General features: G+C 37.5%; 1 protein-coding gene and 1 long non-coding RNA gene across 2 annotated transcripts in view; one reads left to right on the top strand and one right to left on the bottom strand.

The window, feature by feature from the left end:
* Positions 1-22,167, top strand: part of adgrv1 (adhesion G protein-coupled receptor V1) — a 175,313-nt gene that overhangs the window by 131,680 nt on the left and 21,466 nt on the right. The window contains 3 exon segments of the mRNA XM_051109062.1: positions 9,454-9,570; positions 14,763-14,941; positions 19,388-19,545. Of these exon segments, the coding sequence (XP_050965019.1) occupies positions 9,454-9,570; positions 14,763-14,941; positions 19,388-19,545 (454 nt within the window).
* On the bottom strand, positions 14,808-17,165 carry LOC127164911 (uncharacterized). Its single transcript, XR_007827719.1, has 3 exons — positions 16,563-17,165; positions 16,211-16,423; positions 14,808-14,924 (listed from the first exon to the last, which is right to left on the bottom strand). It is a non-coding gene; the product is annotated as an uncharacterized LOC127164911 (long non-coding RNA).

Below are 22,167 nucleotides of genomic sequence, written 5' to 3'. Positions count from 1 at the left end.
GTTATCAATGACACGTTGAAGATTCGGACCGTCTGGTTGACGTGACTCATCTCTCACGCTCCGCTGGTGATGTAATCTTTTTGGCCAGGGCTATTATTAGCACCCTGTGCCAAGTCAACATCAGCAGCAGATCACTGAGAGGAGCATATTGACCATCTGAGATGTTCTTTGATGATAACTGAAATTGCCACATTATCTTTTTTTTCCAGAGATCGAGATATGGGAACTGTGTGCTTCTAATTTCTAAAAATTTCTAAAAAGACAGAGAATGTTAAAATGAAAATGAAAATATTACAAATGTTAATATTAAAAAAGTGTGTGATTTATTTATTTATATTTTTTAATTTATGCATTTTTTTTTTCAGTTCACAAACAGAAAATACTGGGGTTGTTTGTTGTACAGTGACTTGCAAAAAGCAACTACATGCATTACTTTGAAACTTTAATGTTTTTTAAATAAATAGCTGTCCTTTATGTTTTTCTTACTATCATTTTTAATCAGATCCATATTTTTTCTGGCACGTGAACAAGCAATTTCTGAGAAAATTAACTCTGAGTTGTTTAAAACATTTCAATTTTAATTATGTGTGTTGTTTTGTTTTAGGTTTTTTTTTTGGTTGGTATTGATAGATTTTGTTTTGGGTTTAGGGTTTTTTGAACAGAGTTGATGGATTTTGGTTTGTTTTTTGGTGGGGGTGGGGGTTAGAATAGGGTTTTGTTTTATTTGGGTTTGATTGGGGTTAAGGGTTTTTTGTGGGGTTGTTGGGTTTGGTTTGGGGTTAGGGTTTATAGGAGATTGGTGTGTTTTGTTTTGGTTTGGATTTAGGGTTTTGTGGGGGCCTTGATGGGTTGTCTTTTGATTTTGTTTGGATTGTTTTGGGCTTTTTTTGGTAGGGTTGATGGGTTTTGTTTTAATTTGTGTTGGTTTTGGGCTTAGAGTTTTTTTAGAGGGGTTGTTGGGTTTTGGTTTGGTTAGGTTTGGGTTTAAGGTTTTTTGGGAGGTTGATGATTTTGTTTTGTTTGGGTTTGGTTTGGGTTTAGAGTTTTGCAGGGTTGTTGGGTTTTGGTTTGGTTTGGGTTTAGGGTTTTTTGGGGTGGTTGATGGGTTTTGTTTTTGTTTGGGTTTAGGGTTTTTTTTTGGAGGGGTTGATGGGTTTTGGCTTTGTTTGATTTGGTTTGGTTGGGTTTTGTTTTGTTGAAATGAACAGGACATTTAAATAAATCTTAAATAATTATAATTCTGGTTGCTTAATATTGCTCAGGTTTGTAGCAGTGCAATTCAGGTTAATCTAAAGACAGTGATGGAACTTTTTGCTGTTCTACTTGCTAAAAAAATATATATATATATAAATGAATAATGTAAATAACCATTGCATTACCATGCTTGCCATGCCTAAAAAAAGCATGATAATAACATGATACTTTTCTGTTAGTGCAATCATAATTTAACTTAGACTACTGTAGTGTATGGAAGTATATGCAGAGAAGATCATCTACCATGCAGCGGAGCAAAGATTGATTTTTTTTTTTTTTTCAAAACAGCAACTAATACCATACCTTAAGCCAAATATATACATCTTGCCTGTTGCTTGATGACAAACACATATGCATCCTCCAGACAGGAAACAGCCTAGCCGGCACTCTGTTCTGAGGGGGAAGGCAGATGGATCTTTGCTATATTATTACCCTTCAGTTTTTCCCTTTGCATCACCCTGCATGTACAAATTTCCATCAGCTGGCAATGGTAGTAGTGTTTTGTACACAGAAAATGTATATCATTGGGCTGTTCCAGATTATTTTCACACGTGTTTGTTTTACACAATACGTATACCCACAGGGCTGATACTGAGGTTTTACCTGTCTGACTGATGTGTGTGGAAATCAGCTTGAGGCCACAGACTGCTTGACTCCTTTATAGTCAGCTTTGGAAAAGGGGGGAGGTGCATCGGTGACTAACACAGTATCTATATATAGTAGCACTCAAAGGCACACCAATGGAGTACAGGACTGAAGTGGTTCTGAGTGCAGACAAAAACACACTGCAGAGATTAGGGCATTTACCTGCTTCTCAGGTAAATATCCTTAAAAAATAAAAGTGAAATAAAATGAAGAAATTTGTGCTCATTGGAAAATACAGAGATAACTTTGTAGCCTACATAATTCACTTGCACATATTATATTCTCTTTCTAATTCAATATTTACTGCTGCAAGATGGCTGAGTGAATTAGTTTTTACTTTTAGCAGCTACTCACTCAAGCTATTATGTCTTACAAATCAGCATCTGACACTTGATAAGGAGGCAACATGTTTATCGTCTTTCACTCTGTAGTGACATGTGGTCAGTTCATTCCCTGCCAACTTGTGTGACAGGACGCCTGCATGGTTATAGAGCGATGTTTGACAGAAGCTGATTAAATACTTTGCGGCTGTCCAGAGAAATTATGTGATGTACCATACTCTTTTTCTTGTAAGAGAAAATAAAACCACTTTTGCTATGTTGAGATCACATGAAAATGTAGTCGTGATCATGAAAACTCATGAATAAAGAGTTTGGCATTATAGAAGATGTCTCAAGGCCAGTACATCGATCACAGAGCAACTGTTTTTTTAATATTGATTTGTGCTTCAATAGATGCTTTTTAACCAAAGCAGCTTGCTGAATATGTTGAAGTAGCTTTTACTCTGCAGCTCCTGGCTGGGCTGTCATTCTCACTTCAGCATGCATGCTTCCCTGGTCATCTGTCTGTCAGTCAAGACATAATGTTTTTAATGCATGGTGTATGGCTATTTTAAGCTCAGTATCTTCCTCCGGGTAAAACATGTCTGTAGAGACTTCAAGTCAACTGTGAATTAGCTGGAAAAATGTTGTTTACATCTACATTCCCAGCTGCTTTCTTACCATAGCATCTTTAATGTTTGAATATTTTGTTTAAATTATTTAAATATGTGATGATGAAACAAGTGCAGAAACAAATATATATAATTCATAAAAATTTTACTAACCTCTGCAAAAATATCTAAACATGCTTTAAAAAAGTAAGCATTTACCTGAGTTTAACTGGAAATCTAGATATTAAGATTTTATTTTCCAGATAATTTACATTTGAATATACAGTGGAGATCAAAATTAGAGAACAATCTATAAACACATTATTTTTTTCTGATATTTTTTATAACATCTTTGACGAAAAACCTTTATTTTGTGGAAAACACAGTGATCAAAATTAGTGAACAGTAATCACTGTAGCACAAAAAGATTACAGCTAAGATTTTAGAGGGTTAAAGCTGTCAGAAATTAGCAGGAAGTGTAGAATAGAGGTCTTCACGGTCCACTTGGATACGAAAACCCGATGTCCGACCCGAGCCCCGAGCTGGTTGGGGTCCAAAACTTCTCAGAGTGCCTCGGACACGGGTCGCGTTCGGTGTTAGCGGCCTCGGGTCTCAGGTAATTAAATTTAAATGTACTTATCCCGAAAGGACCCGATAAGTCTGGAATTCTTTTAAACAATCCTGTATGCGTAGCCTACTTACACTTTCGTGTTAAGTGAGGAACGCACATAGAAAAGGAGCATACGTTTGTAACTTTGCACACAGAAATCCATCTTATAGATATGAGATCATAATGGAGATGCATTATTAAAAGTAATGGAGCAGCAGCCAAATCAGTCAGTAGGACAAAGGGGTACTGTGGCGGGGCTGCAGGCTGTGCACACGTCAGTGTCGTTTACTTTCGGATCCAGGCGGTTGGAAAATAGCCTAAATGCCATCGGGTCGGTTGGACTTGGGTCTAATTTCATCAGGTCTGTCTTGGGTCTGGTTTTTCATTTGGATAAGAAATGATAGGGTCGGGGTACAGATTTAAAACCCGAAAAGTAGAGGCACTTCCGCATGACTAAAGCACATCTGTGTCCGCAGGACATCACTAGTTTCTCAGACTGCCCTGGTGTGATCTTGGTCCACTCTTCTTCCACTCGCTTCCATAGTTCGATAACTGTAATGGGTTTCTTAGCCATAACTTTGTCGACAATGATTTTCCAGAGATTTTCAGTCTCTCAGTATTTCAGTGTTTTTAGCTTGAAGGAACTGCTTTACACATTTTGCAGTGTGACGGGGGCATTGTCTTGCATGAAAATTGCAGGCTGATTGAGAGATTCTTGCAGGGAAGGTACCGCATGTTGAAATAAATATTTGCATTCACTCTATCAGTAACTGTATGACAGCCCCAACTGCTGCTGCAGAAAATATCCCCCAAACCATGACACTTTCTCCTCCTCATTTCACTGACTTCCTTATGCACTTGGGCTTCAGTCTTTTCTTAGTTTGACACCAAACAAAATGTTTCCCATCAGACCCAAATAAACTCAACTTGCTCTCATTACTAAAGTGAATTTTGGACCAGTTCTAAACTCTCCACACAACATGTTGATTCTTTCTGCTGATGAGAGGTTTGGTCACTGCAGAGTGTGTTTTCAGTACAACATGCCTGTTCAGCACTGAATCAGGGAGCAATTCCAGCTGCGGTGTTGAACCCGATTCCTCGATGAGATTTACGTATTATCTCCTACATAGACTACCAGCCTTTTTGGGGGACTTGAATGAATGTGTGTCATTGTAAAACTGCAGTATTCAAAACTAAGCAGTGACCTTGAAATTTAGGAAATTGTAGGTTGTTCGCTAATTTTGATCTTCACTGTAAATTAATTTTGTCTTGTTCCATGTATGTTGGTAGATAGATGACATTTATTTTGATGCGAACGAAGCTATGAGATTTTTTTTCATCGTTAATTTTGCATAAACACTTATTTTACTTAAAGCATACACCTGAAAAAAACGCAATAAATAATGTCTGTCTTCTTTGGCATTAGGTCAGATAAGACAGTGGCATTATAGGACTGTCTGGCACTAATCCAGCACTGTCATTAGAAAGCTGATAATGCTGTGAGTGACTCATCTCCATAAAGACAGCCCTAACGCAGCCCTGTTTTTATGTCTCATCAGGAACCAATTGACCTTAGAGAACATTTGGTCTTTTTTCATTCATTCTTTGACCTGACATAGTGCAGAATATTATAATCTGCTTTCTTAAAGCATGTTTATGAAGCATTTTAGACTCACTGCAAATTAATGATTTTTCATACGTAACTCCAGGCTACAATATTTTTTAATGAAATTAATAAGCTTCATTAATTGTATTAAATGTCTTTAATAATTAATATATTTATTCTTTAGAATTATAATTATTATCATTATTTGGCTTTATTTATTTATTTTTAATAGACAATTTTACTCTTTCTATCGATCTATAAAATGTGTTCCATTTCCAGATCTTTCTGATAAACCTCACTAAATTATTTTATTTCACATTTACTAACATCCATTTTTGCACTGCTTCCTAATAACAAATGTAGTAATGAGTCAAGTTGTGAATTTAAACTGATTAGAAAGGTTTTGTACAGGTGTTTTTTTTTTCTTTTACCTCGTTATGATATGAACTCTTGAGCTGTTCTGCACGCATGTACTGTTTGCACCCATATTGTTTATGGTACACTGCTGCGCAGTACATCCGTCCTGTAAACACAACGAGTATCAGATTGTATGGTCTATTTTCTGCCACTCCCTGTTAGGCGTTAGAGTGATTGCACTGAAAGGATAAGTAGATCCACATTATCAAATGCATCTGGTCTTGAGGGCTGTCCCCAGGCCAGACGGGTCCCAGACACAGGGTCCTCTAATCTCCACTGTGGCTCTCTATCACCCATCTCCAATCTCAAGCCCCTGAATGAACCACTGTCCCCCAAACAGCTTTGGTTATGTCATCGGAGGCCATGCGTTTCATATGACAGGGGTGTTGATGTCTTATTAATCAGGAACTGTGAAGCCGGAGCCATGTTGCCTGTATTTATACACATTACTGCAAGACGAATGATGAATGACTATAGGGGCCAGTGATAAACCAGCTGTAGATGTGTGTACCGAACGGGTTGTTTGTGACAAACTGAATTAGCTGCTACTTTCAGTCTTTCTCAATGTCTCTTTTGTTACATAAGGCAGTGGGATCAACCAGAGAATCATCCAGAAAGGTTATTGGAGGAGTGGGGGGATGGTGGCCCTGCCATCAGCGGCTAGTGTTACTGATGTGATCGTTTGGATGGGTGTGCGTGAGCAGGTCATATTGAATGGGAACTCGATCAGATCTCCTCCCTGTTTACTCACCCGGGTGTGCGCCCCAGGGACGACTACAGAAACAAAAACATGGGCTTTGCCTCAGTGTGCATTAATGAGGGTGTCACTGTAGAGCCTGTAATGAGTTTCTAGTTTGAATGTGATTGAGTATTTTTACTATGGCACAGAAAAAGGTTTGTGAAAAACCGAGGCTTTCCTAAGCCCCGCCAATCCTAGTAACTGTTTCCATACGTCATTTTTTTCATGTTTTTCTTTTTCTGACTATTTTCTTTTGGTATTTTGGTAACATAAGGCTATGGAGGATAGGTGTGTCTGAATAGATAAATAGTTTTGAGTTCGTTAAAAGGTGACATATCATGAAAATCTGAGGTGCTAAAATCGGGTCCTCAGTACATCTACCAACCCAGAAACGTAAAATGGGCAATCAAGTAACTTTGTTTTGATCAAGTGGCAACCTCCCGGCCTCCCTCTTGAAGCCAACATGGAAGTGACTAAAACTGCAATTCATCAACTCGCCGCTAGAGACTGAATGCAAAAGGGAGTCAATCCCCATGTTAAAATGCCTAACTTCACAGCAGAAAAAAATAGGTTTACAGCCTGGTTCAAAAAGTGGTGTTGGTCTATATAGCTAATTTTGCCCTTCATGTCAACTGTGAGGGGGGGGTGAATTTTTTTTTATAACTCATCCGTTTAATTTATATTAAGCCTTGAAGTTCTGCATAATTTAGGGTGTGGCCACTTGAGTGACAGGTGGATTGCCACTTAAGTGACAGGTGTTGTCACCACCGTCGCGCTAGGTGGGCGTGGTTTCAGCAACCAGCTCCACCCACGTCCCGCCTATTTGCCCATTATCGATTATCCGGGAGTGATGTGCAGTGACACGATTCCAAGATGGCGACGGCCGACTTCCGCCCACTAAGAGCTTCAAAAATGCTCTTCAGAAACCTACGGGTGACGTCACGGACACTACGTCCATATTTTTTTACAGTCTATGGTTTTGATAAGCCTTTTTCTACAAGCATGTCAAAAAACAAGTGTGTCAGATTTCACTTCCTTCATATAATATAATATTACCGCCCCTTAATCTGCACATTTCCACCCACGGTGCTGCCATTTTGTTTTCGTAAAGCGACAACGGTGTACTATTTCTAACGGGATGGCAAATGTTCGAGCAAAGCGTGCTAAGTGTTCTGTCGTTGCCCGCACAGAACGCCATTTAGAGTCCCAGCCTCAGAGGAGACAAGAAAGCAGTGGATTTATTAATTTATTACTGTATATTACACTGCTGCCACACGGATCTAATAAAAACATGCGATTTCTTTCCCAGCTGTTTACCTTCATAGACATAACTGACTGTTTTTGTAACTCATGTTTGTTTTAAACATAAACTTGTGTATCTGACAGTTTAAGCGCAATGAGACATGAAAGAGAACTTAGTTTAGTGCTCACATGCCGTGTAACAGCACCTTTCTGTGCTCATGCTTCGGGTTTTTGTGCTCAGAAAACCATGTATCAGAAATATAAACTAATATGGTTTAAAACACATGATTTCAGCATGATAGACATGTTAATCAAAACCAAACAGATGTTTTTTTAGCAGAGTATTTGAGGTACAAGCTCTGTTTGCATTTAAAGAGACATGCATGAAAACAGCATGTTTCTGCTTCCACTTAAAATATAAATTTTAAATTATATGATAAATGATCTGTGGGGTATTTTGAGCTGAAACTTCACAGACACATTCTGGGCACACCTTTGACTTGTAAAAAGGGGCATAGTAGGCCTCCTTTAACCTTAAAAATAACCCTTAACATTGTAAAATGTGAAATGTAGGTCAGAAACTAAAATGAGGACAGACTGAATGAAAATGTTTGGTCGAACGAGGGTTTATTTGAGTTTGTTTTTATGAGATCATACATAACCCTGCTAACTAACACACATACACAACTGAGGTTTTTTTTTTTTGGCAGTATTACCGCATTTCCACGCCAGCTCACGACTACTCAGAATCACGCTTCCCAGCATGCACCTGATGGACACTGCACTCTGCGGACGTCCATGCCCTCTTTTGCTTCCTGCGCTGACACCTCCCTCTCACACCACTCGCTGTCCTCTTGACTTTTATCCCAACAGTACCTCATTTTATGCCGTCCCGTCTGTAATGACCCCACATTTCCCCACACTCAGCAGCCAGGATAGGTTTTCCACAGGCGCAGTTTTCCCTTAATTTTGGTTTCCCAAAAGGGACTCGGTTTAGTTGAAAAACACAGTGTTGTTTGTATTGAAAGGGTCACAGTATTCACTGACCAGACCGTTACCTACTGCCCTCCACGTGAGAGTTGTCTGCCAGTGTCCACAAATACAGTTCTCAGAGGTCACAGACAAGGTGAAACTACCCAGTTGTTTTTGTTTGATAAGGTTTTGCACTGTTCCTGAAGTGTACTTTGACCCTTGGATTATAGTGTCACACCAAAAAGGCACTAGTAAACTGCAACTGTAAACAGGAAACTAGATTCTAAGGTCAGCTGTAAGAATATATAGTCATATAAAATATTTAGTGTATCAAAATGTAAAGTAATTCATGTATATACTGTAAGTGCATACAATTTTTTATTTTATTTATTTATTTATTTTTTAGGTGTTTTTGCCTTTATTCTATAGGACAGATCAGATATGACAGGAAGCGAAGTGGGAGAGAGAGAAGGAGGTGGGATCAGGAACGGTTCTCAAGTCGGATTCGAACACAGGACGCCCGTAGAGCAAGGCGCTGTATGTCGGCTATCGGCGCAGACACAATTTTTTTATTTTTAAATTAAAATGTTGAATAAAAATACATTAATATAAATATAATAGTATATAATTTCAAAATTAAAAACGTACATACTTTTTGCTCTTTTTGTACATAAAAATAGCTTTTTTTTAAGCTCTCTGCACTGCTTAAATACTCAGTAGGCACACACACACACACACACACACACACACACATACAGTGATTTAAACTGTTGCTCTTTCTGGCTGACCATTCTGCAGTGTGATGTAAAAGTCCTCGAGACGTCTGGTGAAGACCTGGCAGTGTCAGCTCTTCAAATATTTATCAAAAATATTATAAGTATAAATGATTTAGGAACAGTCCTAGACATTTGAGATGCTCTTCTGGGATGAGTGAGATGCTGAGAGTCATCTGAATGTGTGTTTTCTGCTGAGTGTGTATCGGGTGTATGAAGAGTCCAGTGCCTCTGCTGATGTATCTGTCACTCTGTGTTTCTCAGATTTGTTTCCTGGTGTCTGCGTTCCGGGGGCGTATGTTCTCAGAGGACAGTTGTGCTGCTCTTGGCCTCTTCTTCCATTACTTTCACCTCAGCCAGTTCAGCTGGATGCTTATACAGGTAAAGCTTTACTTTTTTATCTACTGTGTGGTCAGTGTAGCAGGTTTTTTCACTAACAACATCAAAATGCCTAATCTCACTTTATTATTGAAATTCAGTTGACATAAAGGGATAGTTTTTCCAAAAATGAAAATGATCCCATGATTTACTTATCCTCCAGCCATTCTAGGTGTGTATGACTTCTTCTTTCAGACAAATACATTTAGAATTGCATAAAAGATTTCCTGGTGCTTTGAAGCTTTATAATGGCAATGAGTGGCTGGTGAGATTTTGAAGTCCAATAAAGTGCATCCATAATAAAAAGTAAAAAAAAAAGCAAATTGATGCATTTGTGTAAGGAAGAACATCTATGATTTAAATCTATATATTATAAACCGCAATCTCTAGCTTCCGCTAATTGTTGTACACGGGTTCATGAGAAAGTGGCGTTCCAGCGGATGACACAGGATGTAGGCAAATGTGGTGTCTAACATGAAAACGCAGTGGAGAGAGCAAAACAAAACACCAGTCACGAGTTGAAAGTACAAAACAAGGATTTGCAAAGAACAATTTTTTCAATATAAGCCAAAAGGAGACTGGTTGTCATTTGCTGTAAACAAAACTTGGTTCTCGTGATACTAGCATGTTCTCACCAGAGCTTACGCTACGCTATGCCTATGTTATCCGTTGGAACACCACTCTCTCGTGAACGTGTACGAAAATATAACTCTAAAAAAATAATAATAATAGTGATAATATCATCATTGGACTTTATTTATTTAATAGTTGTTTTTTTTTAAATAAAATAATAGTTAAAATAATAAAGTGTGGTAATACTATTACATTTTAAAATAAAAAGTTTGTATAGTAAAGTAAGTTTTAAAATAAAAATAAAATTATTTTATAGCAAACTTAAAAATAAAATAATCATATTTACATTTTTATATGAATTTTCATCATTTTCAGACCTAAAATTAGCAAGCTTTTATTTTGTCAGGGTTCTGGCAAGTAAGTGCATGCGCTCCCAGGTTTAGCGCTTCTGACTGAAGAGCATTCAGTGAATAAAATGTCACATTTTTGCACTGTGCTTTGAAAACGGCAACAGATAGCCTAGAATTATGCTTACAGTTAGAATAGAAATCTTATATAGTTTGTCGATCTAAAATGGTAATTGTGCATTAACAACCGTCAACCATGTCAGTACACAAATGCGCGCTTTGAACTTATGTTCACAGCGCATTTCTTATTTTGGTCGCGCATGCGAACCTGCGGACCGCTTGTGTGCACACCTGTTTATGGGGTTTTAAATATGGATATTTTTTCTACACAAACATCTGTTCACTTCAGAAGGCCTTTATTAACCCTCCAGAGTCATTGGGAGCGCTTTTTATTATGGATTGACGCACTTTATTGGACTTCAAAATTTCAACACCCATTCACTGCCATTATAAAGCTTGGAAGAACTTCAATTGTATTCGTATGAAAGCAGAAAGTCATATACACCTAGGATGGCTTGAGGGTGAGTAAATCATGGGGTCATTTTCATTTTTGGGTAAACTAGTCCTTTAATTCAAGGTAATGTGAAGATAATTCTATACTTCTCAAAGGCATAGAGTGCACTTACAAATGAAAAATCTCTTACAATGTCACCAAAATAAGATATTTTGAGAAATGTTGCTAACCAAACAGTTGCAAGTAGCCGTTGACTTCCATAGTATGGAAAAAAATACTATGGAAGTCAATGAATACCAGCAACTGTTTGGTTACCAACATTCTTCAAAATACCTTCTTTCGTGTTCAGTAGAAGAAAGCAATTCATACAGGTTTGGAACAACATAAGGTAAGTAAATGATGACAATACATTTATTTTTGGGTGAACTATGTCTTGGGTGAACTATTTGAAGGCAAATTTTCAGATTAAAGGTTTTACCACAGGTCAGTTGAAGGTGTGGCACAACCGTTCATTTGAACAATAAGCTTACGCAGAGGGTAAAACAGAAATTTCACAATATTTCATCAATCACACACCTCCTTTTTCATTGTTGAGTATGTAATGTTCGGTATATCTTGCCCTCAGACAATAGACTGTCTGAAAAGGTTTTACCCTCTTACCCAAATGTTTAAAACCTCAAAACAGATCATCTGAAACCTAGTTTCTTGGTTCTACTTTTTTCTTTGATGTGTATTTGTAAGTATGATTAGGGCATAAACTTATAAGAGCTTTTGAGAAACCAACAAAGATGATGAAGATAAGGGAATGTTTGCACATAAATATCACACCATAAAACAGGAAGCTTGTATCAAAAAGTTGTCTTACTAAGCCAAGTATGTTTGTGAGGTCCAGGTATGTGACAATGTGACATTTTAGACATTTTTCATTAATGCCAAAATGCTTTGTGTGGGGGTCAGGTTTAGGGGTAGGGTTAAGCTTAGCAGATGTGGAATTATTGGTATAGAATTATGTCATTGGAAAGTTTTCATAAAACAATAAAGTAAATTGTGTGTGTGCATGTGTAAAATAACACATTCCTCTTGGTTAAATAGTGTCTTGTTCTTTATAAATGTTTGATCATAACCTTTCATTGTTGGCTCAGGAATGGGCCTGATTCACGCACGTAGTTCAGTCAGTTAGAAAACACAAGATTTACGTGCTGCTTGACATGTTCCAGCTACGTCTGATTCTTCTGATGGAGATTTTGCAGGCAGGTGTTCTTGCACGCCTGCAATAGCTGTTCAGAGACCTTTTGAAAATCCATTCTATAAATCTTGCTGGACCTGTACCCTTTCGTCTGCTCCTTTCCTTTGTACGGTAATCCCTTCTAAGCACGAAAACCAGTCTCTGGAAGTCAACTCACTCAAAGCTATGAAGGTCGTCTTGTTCCGCGAAAGCAAAAACAGGATTTGGCTCTAACATGCTTAATGAAATGAAAAAAGAACATGGCTTTTAATCCCTCAAAGACCCACACAGAACACAAACATCTGGGTTCATGTTGCATTGGATTTCTCCCTGTAGTTTGAAAAGACATAGGACCGAGCACTGACCCTTGAGGAACCTCTCACCTAAAATGAACTCCTTGAAATCAAAGGCTGTTTTGCTCACATAGTGGGATTATCTTGTTTTCCTCAATGGCGCTGAAAAACATCAGGGGCTTAGCAGTTTACGTAGTGCATGTAATCTCTATTGGCACTTGATACACTGGTGTTGAAAGATTATGCAAAAGAACATGAAATAAACTAACCGGCTAATTGCAAAAATAGGTTTTTGGTGGATGGAGCAACGAGTTGTGGAAGGGACAAAGTGTAAAGGCCAGTGTGTGTGACACAATGTTTATGTAAGTGTGTTGATGTGCAGAGTTTATGAAACGCATATGGAATTAATTACAAAAAAGTTGTCTTTTGTGGAAAAGGTAAATCGTGAGTCAGGCTGGAAAGTATTTGCGTCCTGGAGAGAATGATTTGAACATGTGCTTGTCTTTGCTTCAAAACAGTCTCAAAACAGCTGGCAAATGAGCCTGTAATAAAGCTTTGCCGAACTTATGTGATGTGATAATTACATGTGAAATGATTGTTTCAAAACACAGCCTCATTGCTTGAAGCCACAATATGAAAATATGCATTCTAGAATTAGCTTAAAATATCAAGTACGCTACCAGTACTTCAAAGTTTTTGAACAGTAAGGGTTTTAATGTTTAAGATTTTTAATTTTAAAAGCCTATTCTGCTCACCAAGCCTGCATTTATTTGATCCAAAGTACAGCAAAAACAGTAAAATTCTGAAATATTTTTACTATTTAAAATAACAGTTTTCTATTTAAATATATTTTAAAATGTAATTTATTCCTGTGTTTTCCAAGCAGAGTTTCTAGCATCATAACTCCAGTTACATGATCCTTCAGAAATCATTCTAATATTCTGATTTACTGCTCCAAAAAAAAAAAAAAAACTTTTTTTGAACAGCAAATCAGCATATTAGAATGATTTCTGAAGGATCATGTGACACTGAGGACTGGTGCTGAAAATTTAGCTTTGATCACAGGAATAAATTACATTTTAAAATATATTCAAATAGAAAGCAGTTATTTTAAATAGTACAAATATTTCACAATATTACTGCTTTTTCTGTATTTTGGATCAAATAAATGCAGGCTTAATGAGCTGAAGAGACATCTTTAAAAAGATTACAAATCAAAAACTTTTGACTGGTCGGCGCCGATATCCTTGGGGGCAGTGCCGTTGTGCTACTGTCGTCCCGAGTTCGAATCCCGGCTCGAGGGTCTTTCCTGATCTCGCCCCCTTCTCTCTTCTCCACTTCACTTCCTGTCAGCTGTGATCTATCCTATCATAACAAAGGCAGAAAAGCCAAAAATAAGTCTTTAAACACTTTAATGTTTTCCCATCATTCGCTACATAATTTGCCAGCTCTGACTGTTTGAAATCTACAGACTGACTTTCAACAACTGTTCAGTCCTTCAGACAGCAAATCTGGACAGAAGTCGTGTAGTGTATTCCAGTCTTCAATGGAAATAGTGCAGATGTTCCACGCCTACTTTAAAAGGGCGCTGAAAAAAATACACTTTATCAATGAAAGCTATTGATCTAGGAGTTCTTTCCTATGCACTGGGACTCGTGTTTCACCCTGTGCGAAAATAGCCATTCAATAGATCCCGGAGACTCCCTATACTGAAGTGACGGATCAATGGAAGTTGCGAGACAGGGCAATCTCAGTGGCGGGGTGCCAACCTCTTCCATAATTACAAAGAGGCTGGAGAGGGATTGCAAAGTGTTTGGACACCTAAAAGCTAATACAGCATTCTGCCAGCTTTTCTTTTCTCTTCATCTCTTATCCAAGTTCCCAGCACAGCAAAACAGAGCTGCCGCTGTTCCTATCCATTTATGGAGCTAATACTGATGGATGAAGCTGCCAACTCAGGACTTGATTTTGATCTCTCTATTTTAGTACCTCCTCACCACAATTGAAGTAGACTGACTGAATGCATAGACCAAGAAAGTATTAGTTCTTGATAGCACTAATGGCTGATGTTGCCGTGTCATATAACCAACAGATAGTCAGCAGATGTCTATTTGGTAGTTGGTTCCTGATGCCTAGTCTTATCAAAACATTAATCAGCTATCTTTTTTTATGAATCTGGCTTGTTTAGAAACCGGTAATGTTTCTGTTTATTTGTTTAGTAACATTTGTGTTGTCTTTCCCAGGCCATAAACTTCTGGCAGATATTGGTGATGAATGATGAGCACACAGAGAGACGATATCTTCTCTACTTCCTGCTCAGCTGGGGACTTCCTGCTCTGGTCATCATCATTCTGGTCGTAGTCCTGCTGGGAGGCTTTGGATGGAGCATTCATAGTGTGTATGGCCTGGTGCAAGGAGATCTGTAAGTTAGTTAATATATGTTCTCTCTCTCACACACATATAGTTGAAGTCAAAAGTTTACATACACCTTGCAGAATCTACAAAATGTTAATTATATTACCAAAATAACAGGGTAAATACAAAATGCATGTCATTTTTTATTTAGTACTGACCTGAATAAGATATTTCACATAAAAGACGTTTACAAATAGTCCACAAGAAAATAATAGTTGGATTTGTAAAAACGACCTGCATCCAAAAGTTTACATACACTTGTTTCTTAATACTGTGTTATTACCTGATCCACAGCTGTGTTTTTTTGTTTGTTTGTTTAGTGATAGTTGTTCATGAGTAACTTGTTTGTCCTGAACAGTTAAACTGCCCGCTGTTCTTAAGAAAAATCCTTCAGGTTCCACAAATTCTTTTTTGTGTATTTGAACCCTTTCCAACAATGACTGTTTGATTTTTGAGATCCATCTTTTCACACTGAGGACAACTGAGGGACTCATATGCAACTGTTAAAGAAGCTCAATGATACTTCAGAAGGAAAACATGATGCATTAAGAGCCAGGGGGGTAAAAACTTGTTACATTTTGAAGATCAGGGTAAATTGAACTTATTTTGTCTTCTGGGAAACATGTATCTTCTGTAGCTTCTGAAGGACAGTACTAAATGAAAAAAATATGATATTTAGGCAAAATAAGAAAAATGTACAAATTTATTCTGTTCAAAAGTTTTCACCCACGGCTGTTGATGCATTGTGTTTCCTTCTGAAGCATCAGTGAGCATTTGAACCTTCTGTAATAGCTGCACATGAGTCCCTCAGTTGTCCCTCAGTGTGAAAAGATGGATCTCAAAATCTTACAGTCATTGTTGAAAAGAGTTCAAATACACAAAAATGCTGAAAAACCAAAGAATTTGTGGGAGCTGAAGGATTTTTCTGAAGAAGAGGAGGCAGTTTAACTGTTCAGGACAAAATAGGGGACTCATGAACAGCTATCACTAAACAAAAAAAAAAAAAAAAAAAAACGCAAAAACTTTGGATTATTCAGGTAACAACACAGTATTGAAAATCAAGTGTACGTAAACTTTTGAATGGGGTCGTTTTTATAAATTCAACTATTATTTTCTCTGGTGGACTATATGTAAACATCTTTAATGTGAAATATCTTAACAAATTTGTCCTCAAACTGTTACTAAGTACATATTCTTTAGTAAAACATGACAGTACGCAGACCTTCCCTTGAACCCCGTGAAGCCCTTCATGAAGCCGACAAATGTAATTGCTCACATTTTGGACTCATAGTTACTCATTTCCTGTGGTAATGTATTGTAAGCAATTTTCTGTCTCATATGCGCTGTCTTCTTTGGCCTGTTTACATTGATTGTGTGTGGTCAGGGTCTGTTGTTGGTAAGTCGGGAACAGCTGCTATTTTTAGCCCCTCTGTGTGTATGAGGTCACAAGCTGTGACTGTGCATATGTTCGGTTTCGCCCCAACCAAGCCTGTAGTGATAACAGAAGACTACAGTTACTCCTCTCCGCCCTGTCTCAAAGCAGCTCTAAGCAAGTAAACTCCCAGTTGACTCATGAAAGCCAAACAGCTCGCTCTCTCTCCAAGAACAAACAAATGATGTCACCTCACCTCACAAGCCACCACAGTTCTCGCCTTTTCCCGTACCACAGGGCTTCAGCGGCCTGGGAGGAGTCAAATGCTTGTAGAAATAGAAGCACGTTAGCTTAAAGGTCGGATTTTAACACACATCAAATCTCTCTGTATATATGAATAGAAATTGGTCAGATCATTTCCATCATTTAGCATTAACAGGTTTTTTCAAGGGGTCAAGATACAACTTCTATTCTTTGTATTTGAAATAAAATTATTTGATGTTCTATATAAACAATCTATTTGAATAGTTTATTTGCAAAAAACTGAGTGCCGTGCATTATTCTCCACACATAGCGCAATCTGAACCCTAAACACGATTTGTAAAAAAAAGCAGGTATTGTCCACTTTCAAGGCATCACGAGTTCACCTTTTACTGTCGAAGCTGACAAGCACCCTTCTGTTTGTGAACAGAGGCTGCTAAGTTTTTTTAGCGAATCGGCACGCTGTACTCAGGTCAGGTGACAAGACTGCCAGCCATTTTGAAAAGACGCACTAGATGAGAGGAGTTTCGTCAAAGCTGACTAAAAGTAAGTATGGATAATTTCAACGAACTTGATGAACCTGTGATATCTTCTTCAGGGCGTAAAACGAAAATAAAAGCTGAAACTCTTTCACGGTGCCTTGCAAAAGCAGCATGTTACAATGGTGAGGGAAAAGCTCCTCCCTGTTTTGCGTGTAATCACAACTATGCAGTCTATGATCACAACAACGTTTGTCAGGCGTCTACATTGTCAGCTGACAAGATTACAAAGATAAACACAGCATGTTTTAACTCTGAAACATGACTTTTGACTAAAAAAATTACTTTCAATAAACTTTAATTTTCTAAATTACCTGTATTTGTTTAAGTTATTATTACTTAAAACAACCCAACTGCAGTTTGAGTGATATTACTTGGAATGCACAATAAAAAAAATTTATTAAGATTTCTGAAGATAAATAAAAATGGTGTTACCTGTTTTTGCAAATAAACTGTTCATTAAAAGATCTTACTCGGCAGTCGAAACTTTATTTTCATTGAATTTTTTTTTTTTTTTTTTACTTCCATAGATCATTTATTTTTGTTTTTTAATTTTCAGTGTAACTTAAGTTTGAGTAATTTTTATGTGCTTTTGTCATTTTTATTTATTTATTTATTTATTCATTTATTATATTATTTTTTTCTATTTACCTTTGGTTTTATTTCAGTTTTATTTTTGTGTTTACTTTTGTTGCCAATGCGTCATTTCTCATTTTCATTTAAATAAAGGACTTTATTTATTTATTTATTTATTTTATTTTTATTATTATATTTTTTTAAAAGATCTATTTTTGGCATTTTTTTTGCTATTATTGTGACAGGACAGGTCAGAGTTGACGAATGAAGTGGGAAAGAGAGGGGGGGGGTGGGATTGGGAAAGGATCCTTGAGTCGGGATTCGAACATGGCACACCTGAGAGCAACGGCGCTGTATGTCGGCACGCTGCCCACAAGGCTATCGGCACAGACTATTTGATTTTATTTTATTTTATTTTATTTAGATTTCAGTGAGCAAAAATGGCGTTTATAACAACACTAGAGGAAAACAATTAAAATACATATTTTGGCACAAGAAAACTTTGCTAACAATATAAGTGGATAAATTAAATGAGAACAAAACTAGACTGGCTGTGACATTTGTAGGCGGAAGACGGAATATGTTTTTGCATTCCTTACGTTGATTTTCCGTTGTTTTTCTATGCAAATATGCACTGGATGAACGTGTTTGACGAGTGTTTGTGTCTCAAGTCATTTACAGTGTGTATCGCATGACATCTCTCTAGATAAAATTCGTGATAAGTGTGTTTAAAGAGGAAGCCCTATGTTGGTATTGCTGTAGTCACTTTGCAGGGATCACAACTAGAAAAGGGATTTGTTGCATACATAATTACCTACATGTTTATTTTAGTGTTGTCAATTGACACTTAACATTGAGGTTTTTAAATATACTTTTATATTGCAATAATTTCAATCTTGCAATAATTTCATTGCAATATTCAAATTAAAGTATAAACAACATAAAAACAGTGTATTTTTAATATTTGTTTAATGGCATCTTTATGACTGAAGGTGAGTGTTGAACGACTGAATGTGCGTTAACTGCGTTAAATATTTTTAACGCTGTTAAACTAGAAAAAATAATCACCTGTTTATTATTTCAGAAATGTTTTTATGTGGCTTGTACATGAAGATATACAGTATGTTATGCTAAACCAGGCCAGTGTTTCAAAATTCTGATCAGATGAAGTCCAGTGAAAAATGGGCTGTTTATTTTCCTACAGGCATTTCACATGCTTTGAATTCTATTATGGCTACATTGTGCCATTTCTCCTCTATGAAATGAGCACAGGCTGTGTTTGTCTATTCTATTTCTCTGGCTAGAGAGATGCCAGGCCTGTGAACAGAATGCAACTCCTACTTATTTTGATACAGATCACGTCATAACAAGATTACTCTGGATTGAGTTTCCCAAAGCTTTTCCAGTCAGAGACTTCATAACTGCATACAGGACAAAAACAAATACAGACTGGAAGAAATTCCTCAGATAGGAGAAAAGGAGTCAGAGAAAGACAAAAAGAGAGAATCTCAAGAAATTAACATTCTCGGTTTGTCTTTGTGCTCCAATGAACTTACTTCATAAGGACTTCCATCATTTGTTCCAAACCCATTTCACTTACGTTCTTTCTTCCACGGAATACTGAATACACAAGCACGCAACCTTAAAAACCTGAGTACCAGTCCTCTTTGTGTACTGACAGTATTCTTTTTTGTCATCTTTGTAGGTGCTTCATACCCAATGTATATGCTGCTCTCTGTACGGCCGCCCTGGTTCCTCTCATTTGTTTGGTGGGGGTGCTGGTGATCTTCATCCATGCATATCAAGTCACTCAGCAGTGGAAGGCTTACGATGATGTCTACCGAGGCCGAACAAACAGCTCAGGTGTGTACGCCTGTTTTATTACACTAAAGTTGGTAAATAATTAGCCTCAAGGCATGGTGTCATTTTAGTAGGACATGAATTTGGCACCGCAATGAATGTTACGGGAAAACGGTGCTTTGAAAGTAAGGAACTGTTGTTAATATCAGAGAAACTGAAAGCAAACTAAGAAAGGAAGGTGCTTTCCCTTGGAAAGTCTCATTCTTAAGCAATCAGATTGCTCAGGGCTTTGCTTTCAGGAATATTGCGCTGCCTTCCAAACAATTACACACCCTCCAAATAATGTTTTTCTTTCTGTGGTTATTTGTTAGTCATTCATTCTTTAAAAATCCCCTCAGCAGTTTTGTGTAGATTGGAGATCATTGGATTAAATCTATAGTACATGTCGTTAGTCTTGTTTTTAAACCAAATTACAATCTTAACTAGCTGATTATCTCTTTAGCATTCGCAGCGTTAATGTTTAGCCTCAGAATGACCAATATCAGCACCTTCCAGCTAACATTTGCACAATTAGCATGTGAAACACTGGCTTTCACTTGTTAATCCACCGTGATGGTTTTATTGTTTACCTGCAACTGCTGTTCTGAGCTTTAAATGGTGGTATTGTACAGTGTGCGTGTGGGTGGTCAGCAAGGGTTGCCATGTGCCATGTTAGCTTTCCTCTTTGTGCGCAAGCATGCTCGCAGCACAGCGGGCTAATCCTAAACCATTCAACTTTATTACAGAGGGCCACACCGTCAGCCCACCCTTTGCTCGCAAACACAATGACCTCACTGTAGAACTCCCACGCTTGCTGTTTCATATTGCTTGCTGTTACACACAGATGTGAGCAAATACATTGTGCAGCAAATTTGCTCCTTCATGCCGGATTTGTTTAATAACTGTCAGGCTCAGTCAGATAAATGTGCATTTAGAAAACTCACTCCTTCCTGTTAACACTCGGCGGCTCTTAGATGTTGATTCTGCCTGGGTGTGTTACTGCTTGATTACTGCTTGATCAAACCAAACATTCAGCCTGGGACAGGGATGAAACGGACACAATGAGTAAAAGAACGTTTGGGGGATGGTAGACTTGTGGGAAACTAAATTTAGGTGTACAGTAAATACAGGAGTGAGAAAAGTTCACCTAAGCTTCTATCTTTCCACCCAAGAAAAGAGATGCAAGTTCAGTTCTGTATAACTGTCCACTTAATCATCTAAATTAAGCAATTATCAGTTCCTGGAAGTGTAATTTGATCATGCATGTTTGACACATGAAACTATGAGAACCAATATACTATTTGATGACCACTTGTTGAAGCTGCAGTGCAAACTTCCCAAACCAGCTTCCCGTGTTGTTAGAAGCTGCACGGTGATGGATAATTCTGACTGTGCCTTTGAGATATTCTAGGGTGCTCTATAAAATGTCTGGAGTTTTTTCAGCCTCTGAAGAGCCGCATTAGAGCCAAGATATTAAGAAGTCAGCCTTTAGCCGCTAGGCAGAGGTGTTCTTTCCAAGGCCTGTGGGAGATAATTACCACAGCCCTATTTAAAGGTTTAATTTGGCTTTTGCAGGTGTTCAGTATGATCTTAAAGGAAGTAGAGCTTTTTCACAATGCCGTAATTTTCTTGGAATAGCATTATTGACTCAGAACTAATCCTTCAGCTTTTTTAATGAGGCGTGTTGTGGTGGAGTATGACTGCAACAGCTCGCTGATTGTACGTTGTGGGGGTTTTGAGGAATAAAATGTGAATGCTATTTATTTATTTTGGTAAAACTTTAAGTTAACATTAACGTTAGTTTAACTTTAGCATGTAGTAAAAGTTAATTTCAGCATTTAATAATACTTTAATAATCTTTTTGGTCCCACTTTATATTAGGTGGCCTTAACTACTATGTACTTACATTTAAATCAATTATTTGGTACAGTGCACTTATTGTGTACATACATGTTTTTAAATTTTACTTACATTTTAAAAAATACCTGCAAGTAATTAGGTGGTGCGAGAACCCTATTGGAATTGCTCTTTTTTTTTTTTTGAATGAATCGCATTTTTGTGGGCCTAAACATGCTCGAAAACTCATGAATCTTTGCCCACGTCAAAAGTGGTGAAAATTTACATCTGATATGGGTTTCAGAAGTGGGTGTGGCAAATGGCTCGATAGCGCCACCTATAAAATTTCAACGAAGTGCCCCTCCCACTATGTTTCACATACATGTACAAAATTTTTTAGATATATGTAACACACCAATACATACACAAAGTCTACTCTAAAGCTCTTTGTGACATTAAGTTGCGAAGATCTTGAGTTTGTCCGTGTTCGTGGAGGCCTGACAAACTTCGATGTTTTACCAAGAAAAAGGAAGTTGTTATAATTCAGGCATACAATGTCTGATCTGCACCAAACTTCACATGTTTGATAAGTGTCTTGTCCTGAACACTTTAAATGCATATTGCCCACCGTTTGCTGTTTTCCTAAAGCCACCGGTGGTGCAAGGTCCCTACTGGAATTCCTCAGTTGCTTCTTCTCCAAAATGAATCACATTATAAGCCTTAACATGCTTAAAAAACTCATGAAAGTTTGCACACACGCCAAAAGTGGTGACAATTTACATCTGATATAGGTTTCTGAAGTGGGTGTGG

This window comes from Labeo rohita, chromosome 5, assembly GCF_022985175.1.
Source record: "Labeo rohita strain BAU-BD-2019 chromosome 5, IGBB_LRoh.1.0, whole genome shotgun sequence".
Lineage (NCBI taxonomy): Eukaryota > Metazoa > Chordata > Actinopteri > Cypriniformes > Cyprinidae > Labeo > Labeo rohita.
Note: the sequence above shows the minus strand (reverse complement) of the source record. Positions and strands in the feature narration are given on the sequence as shown.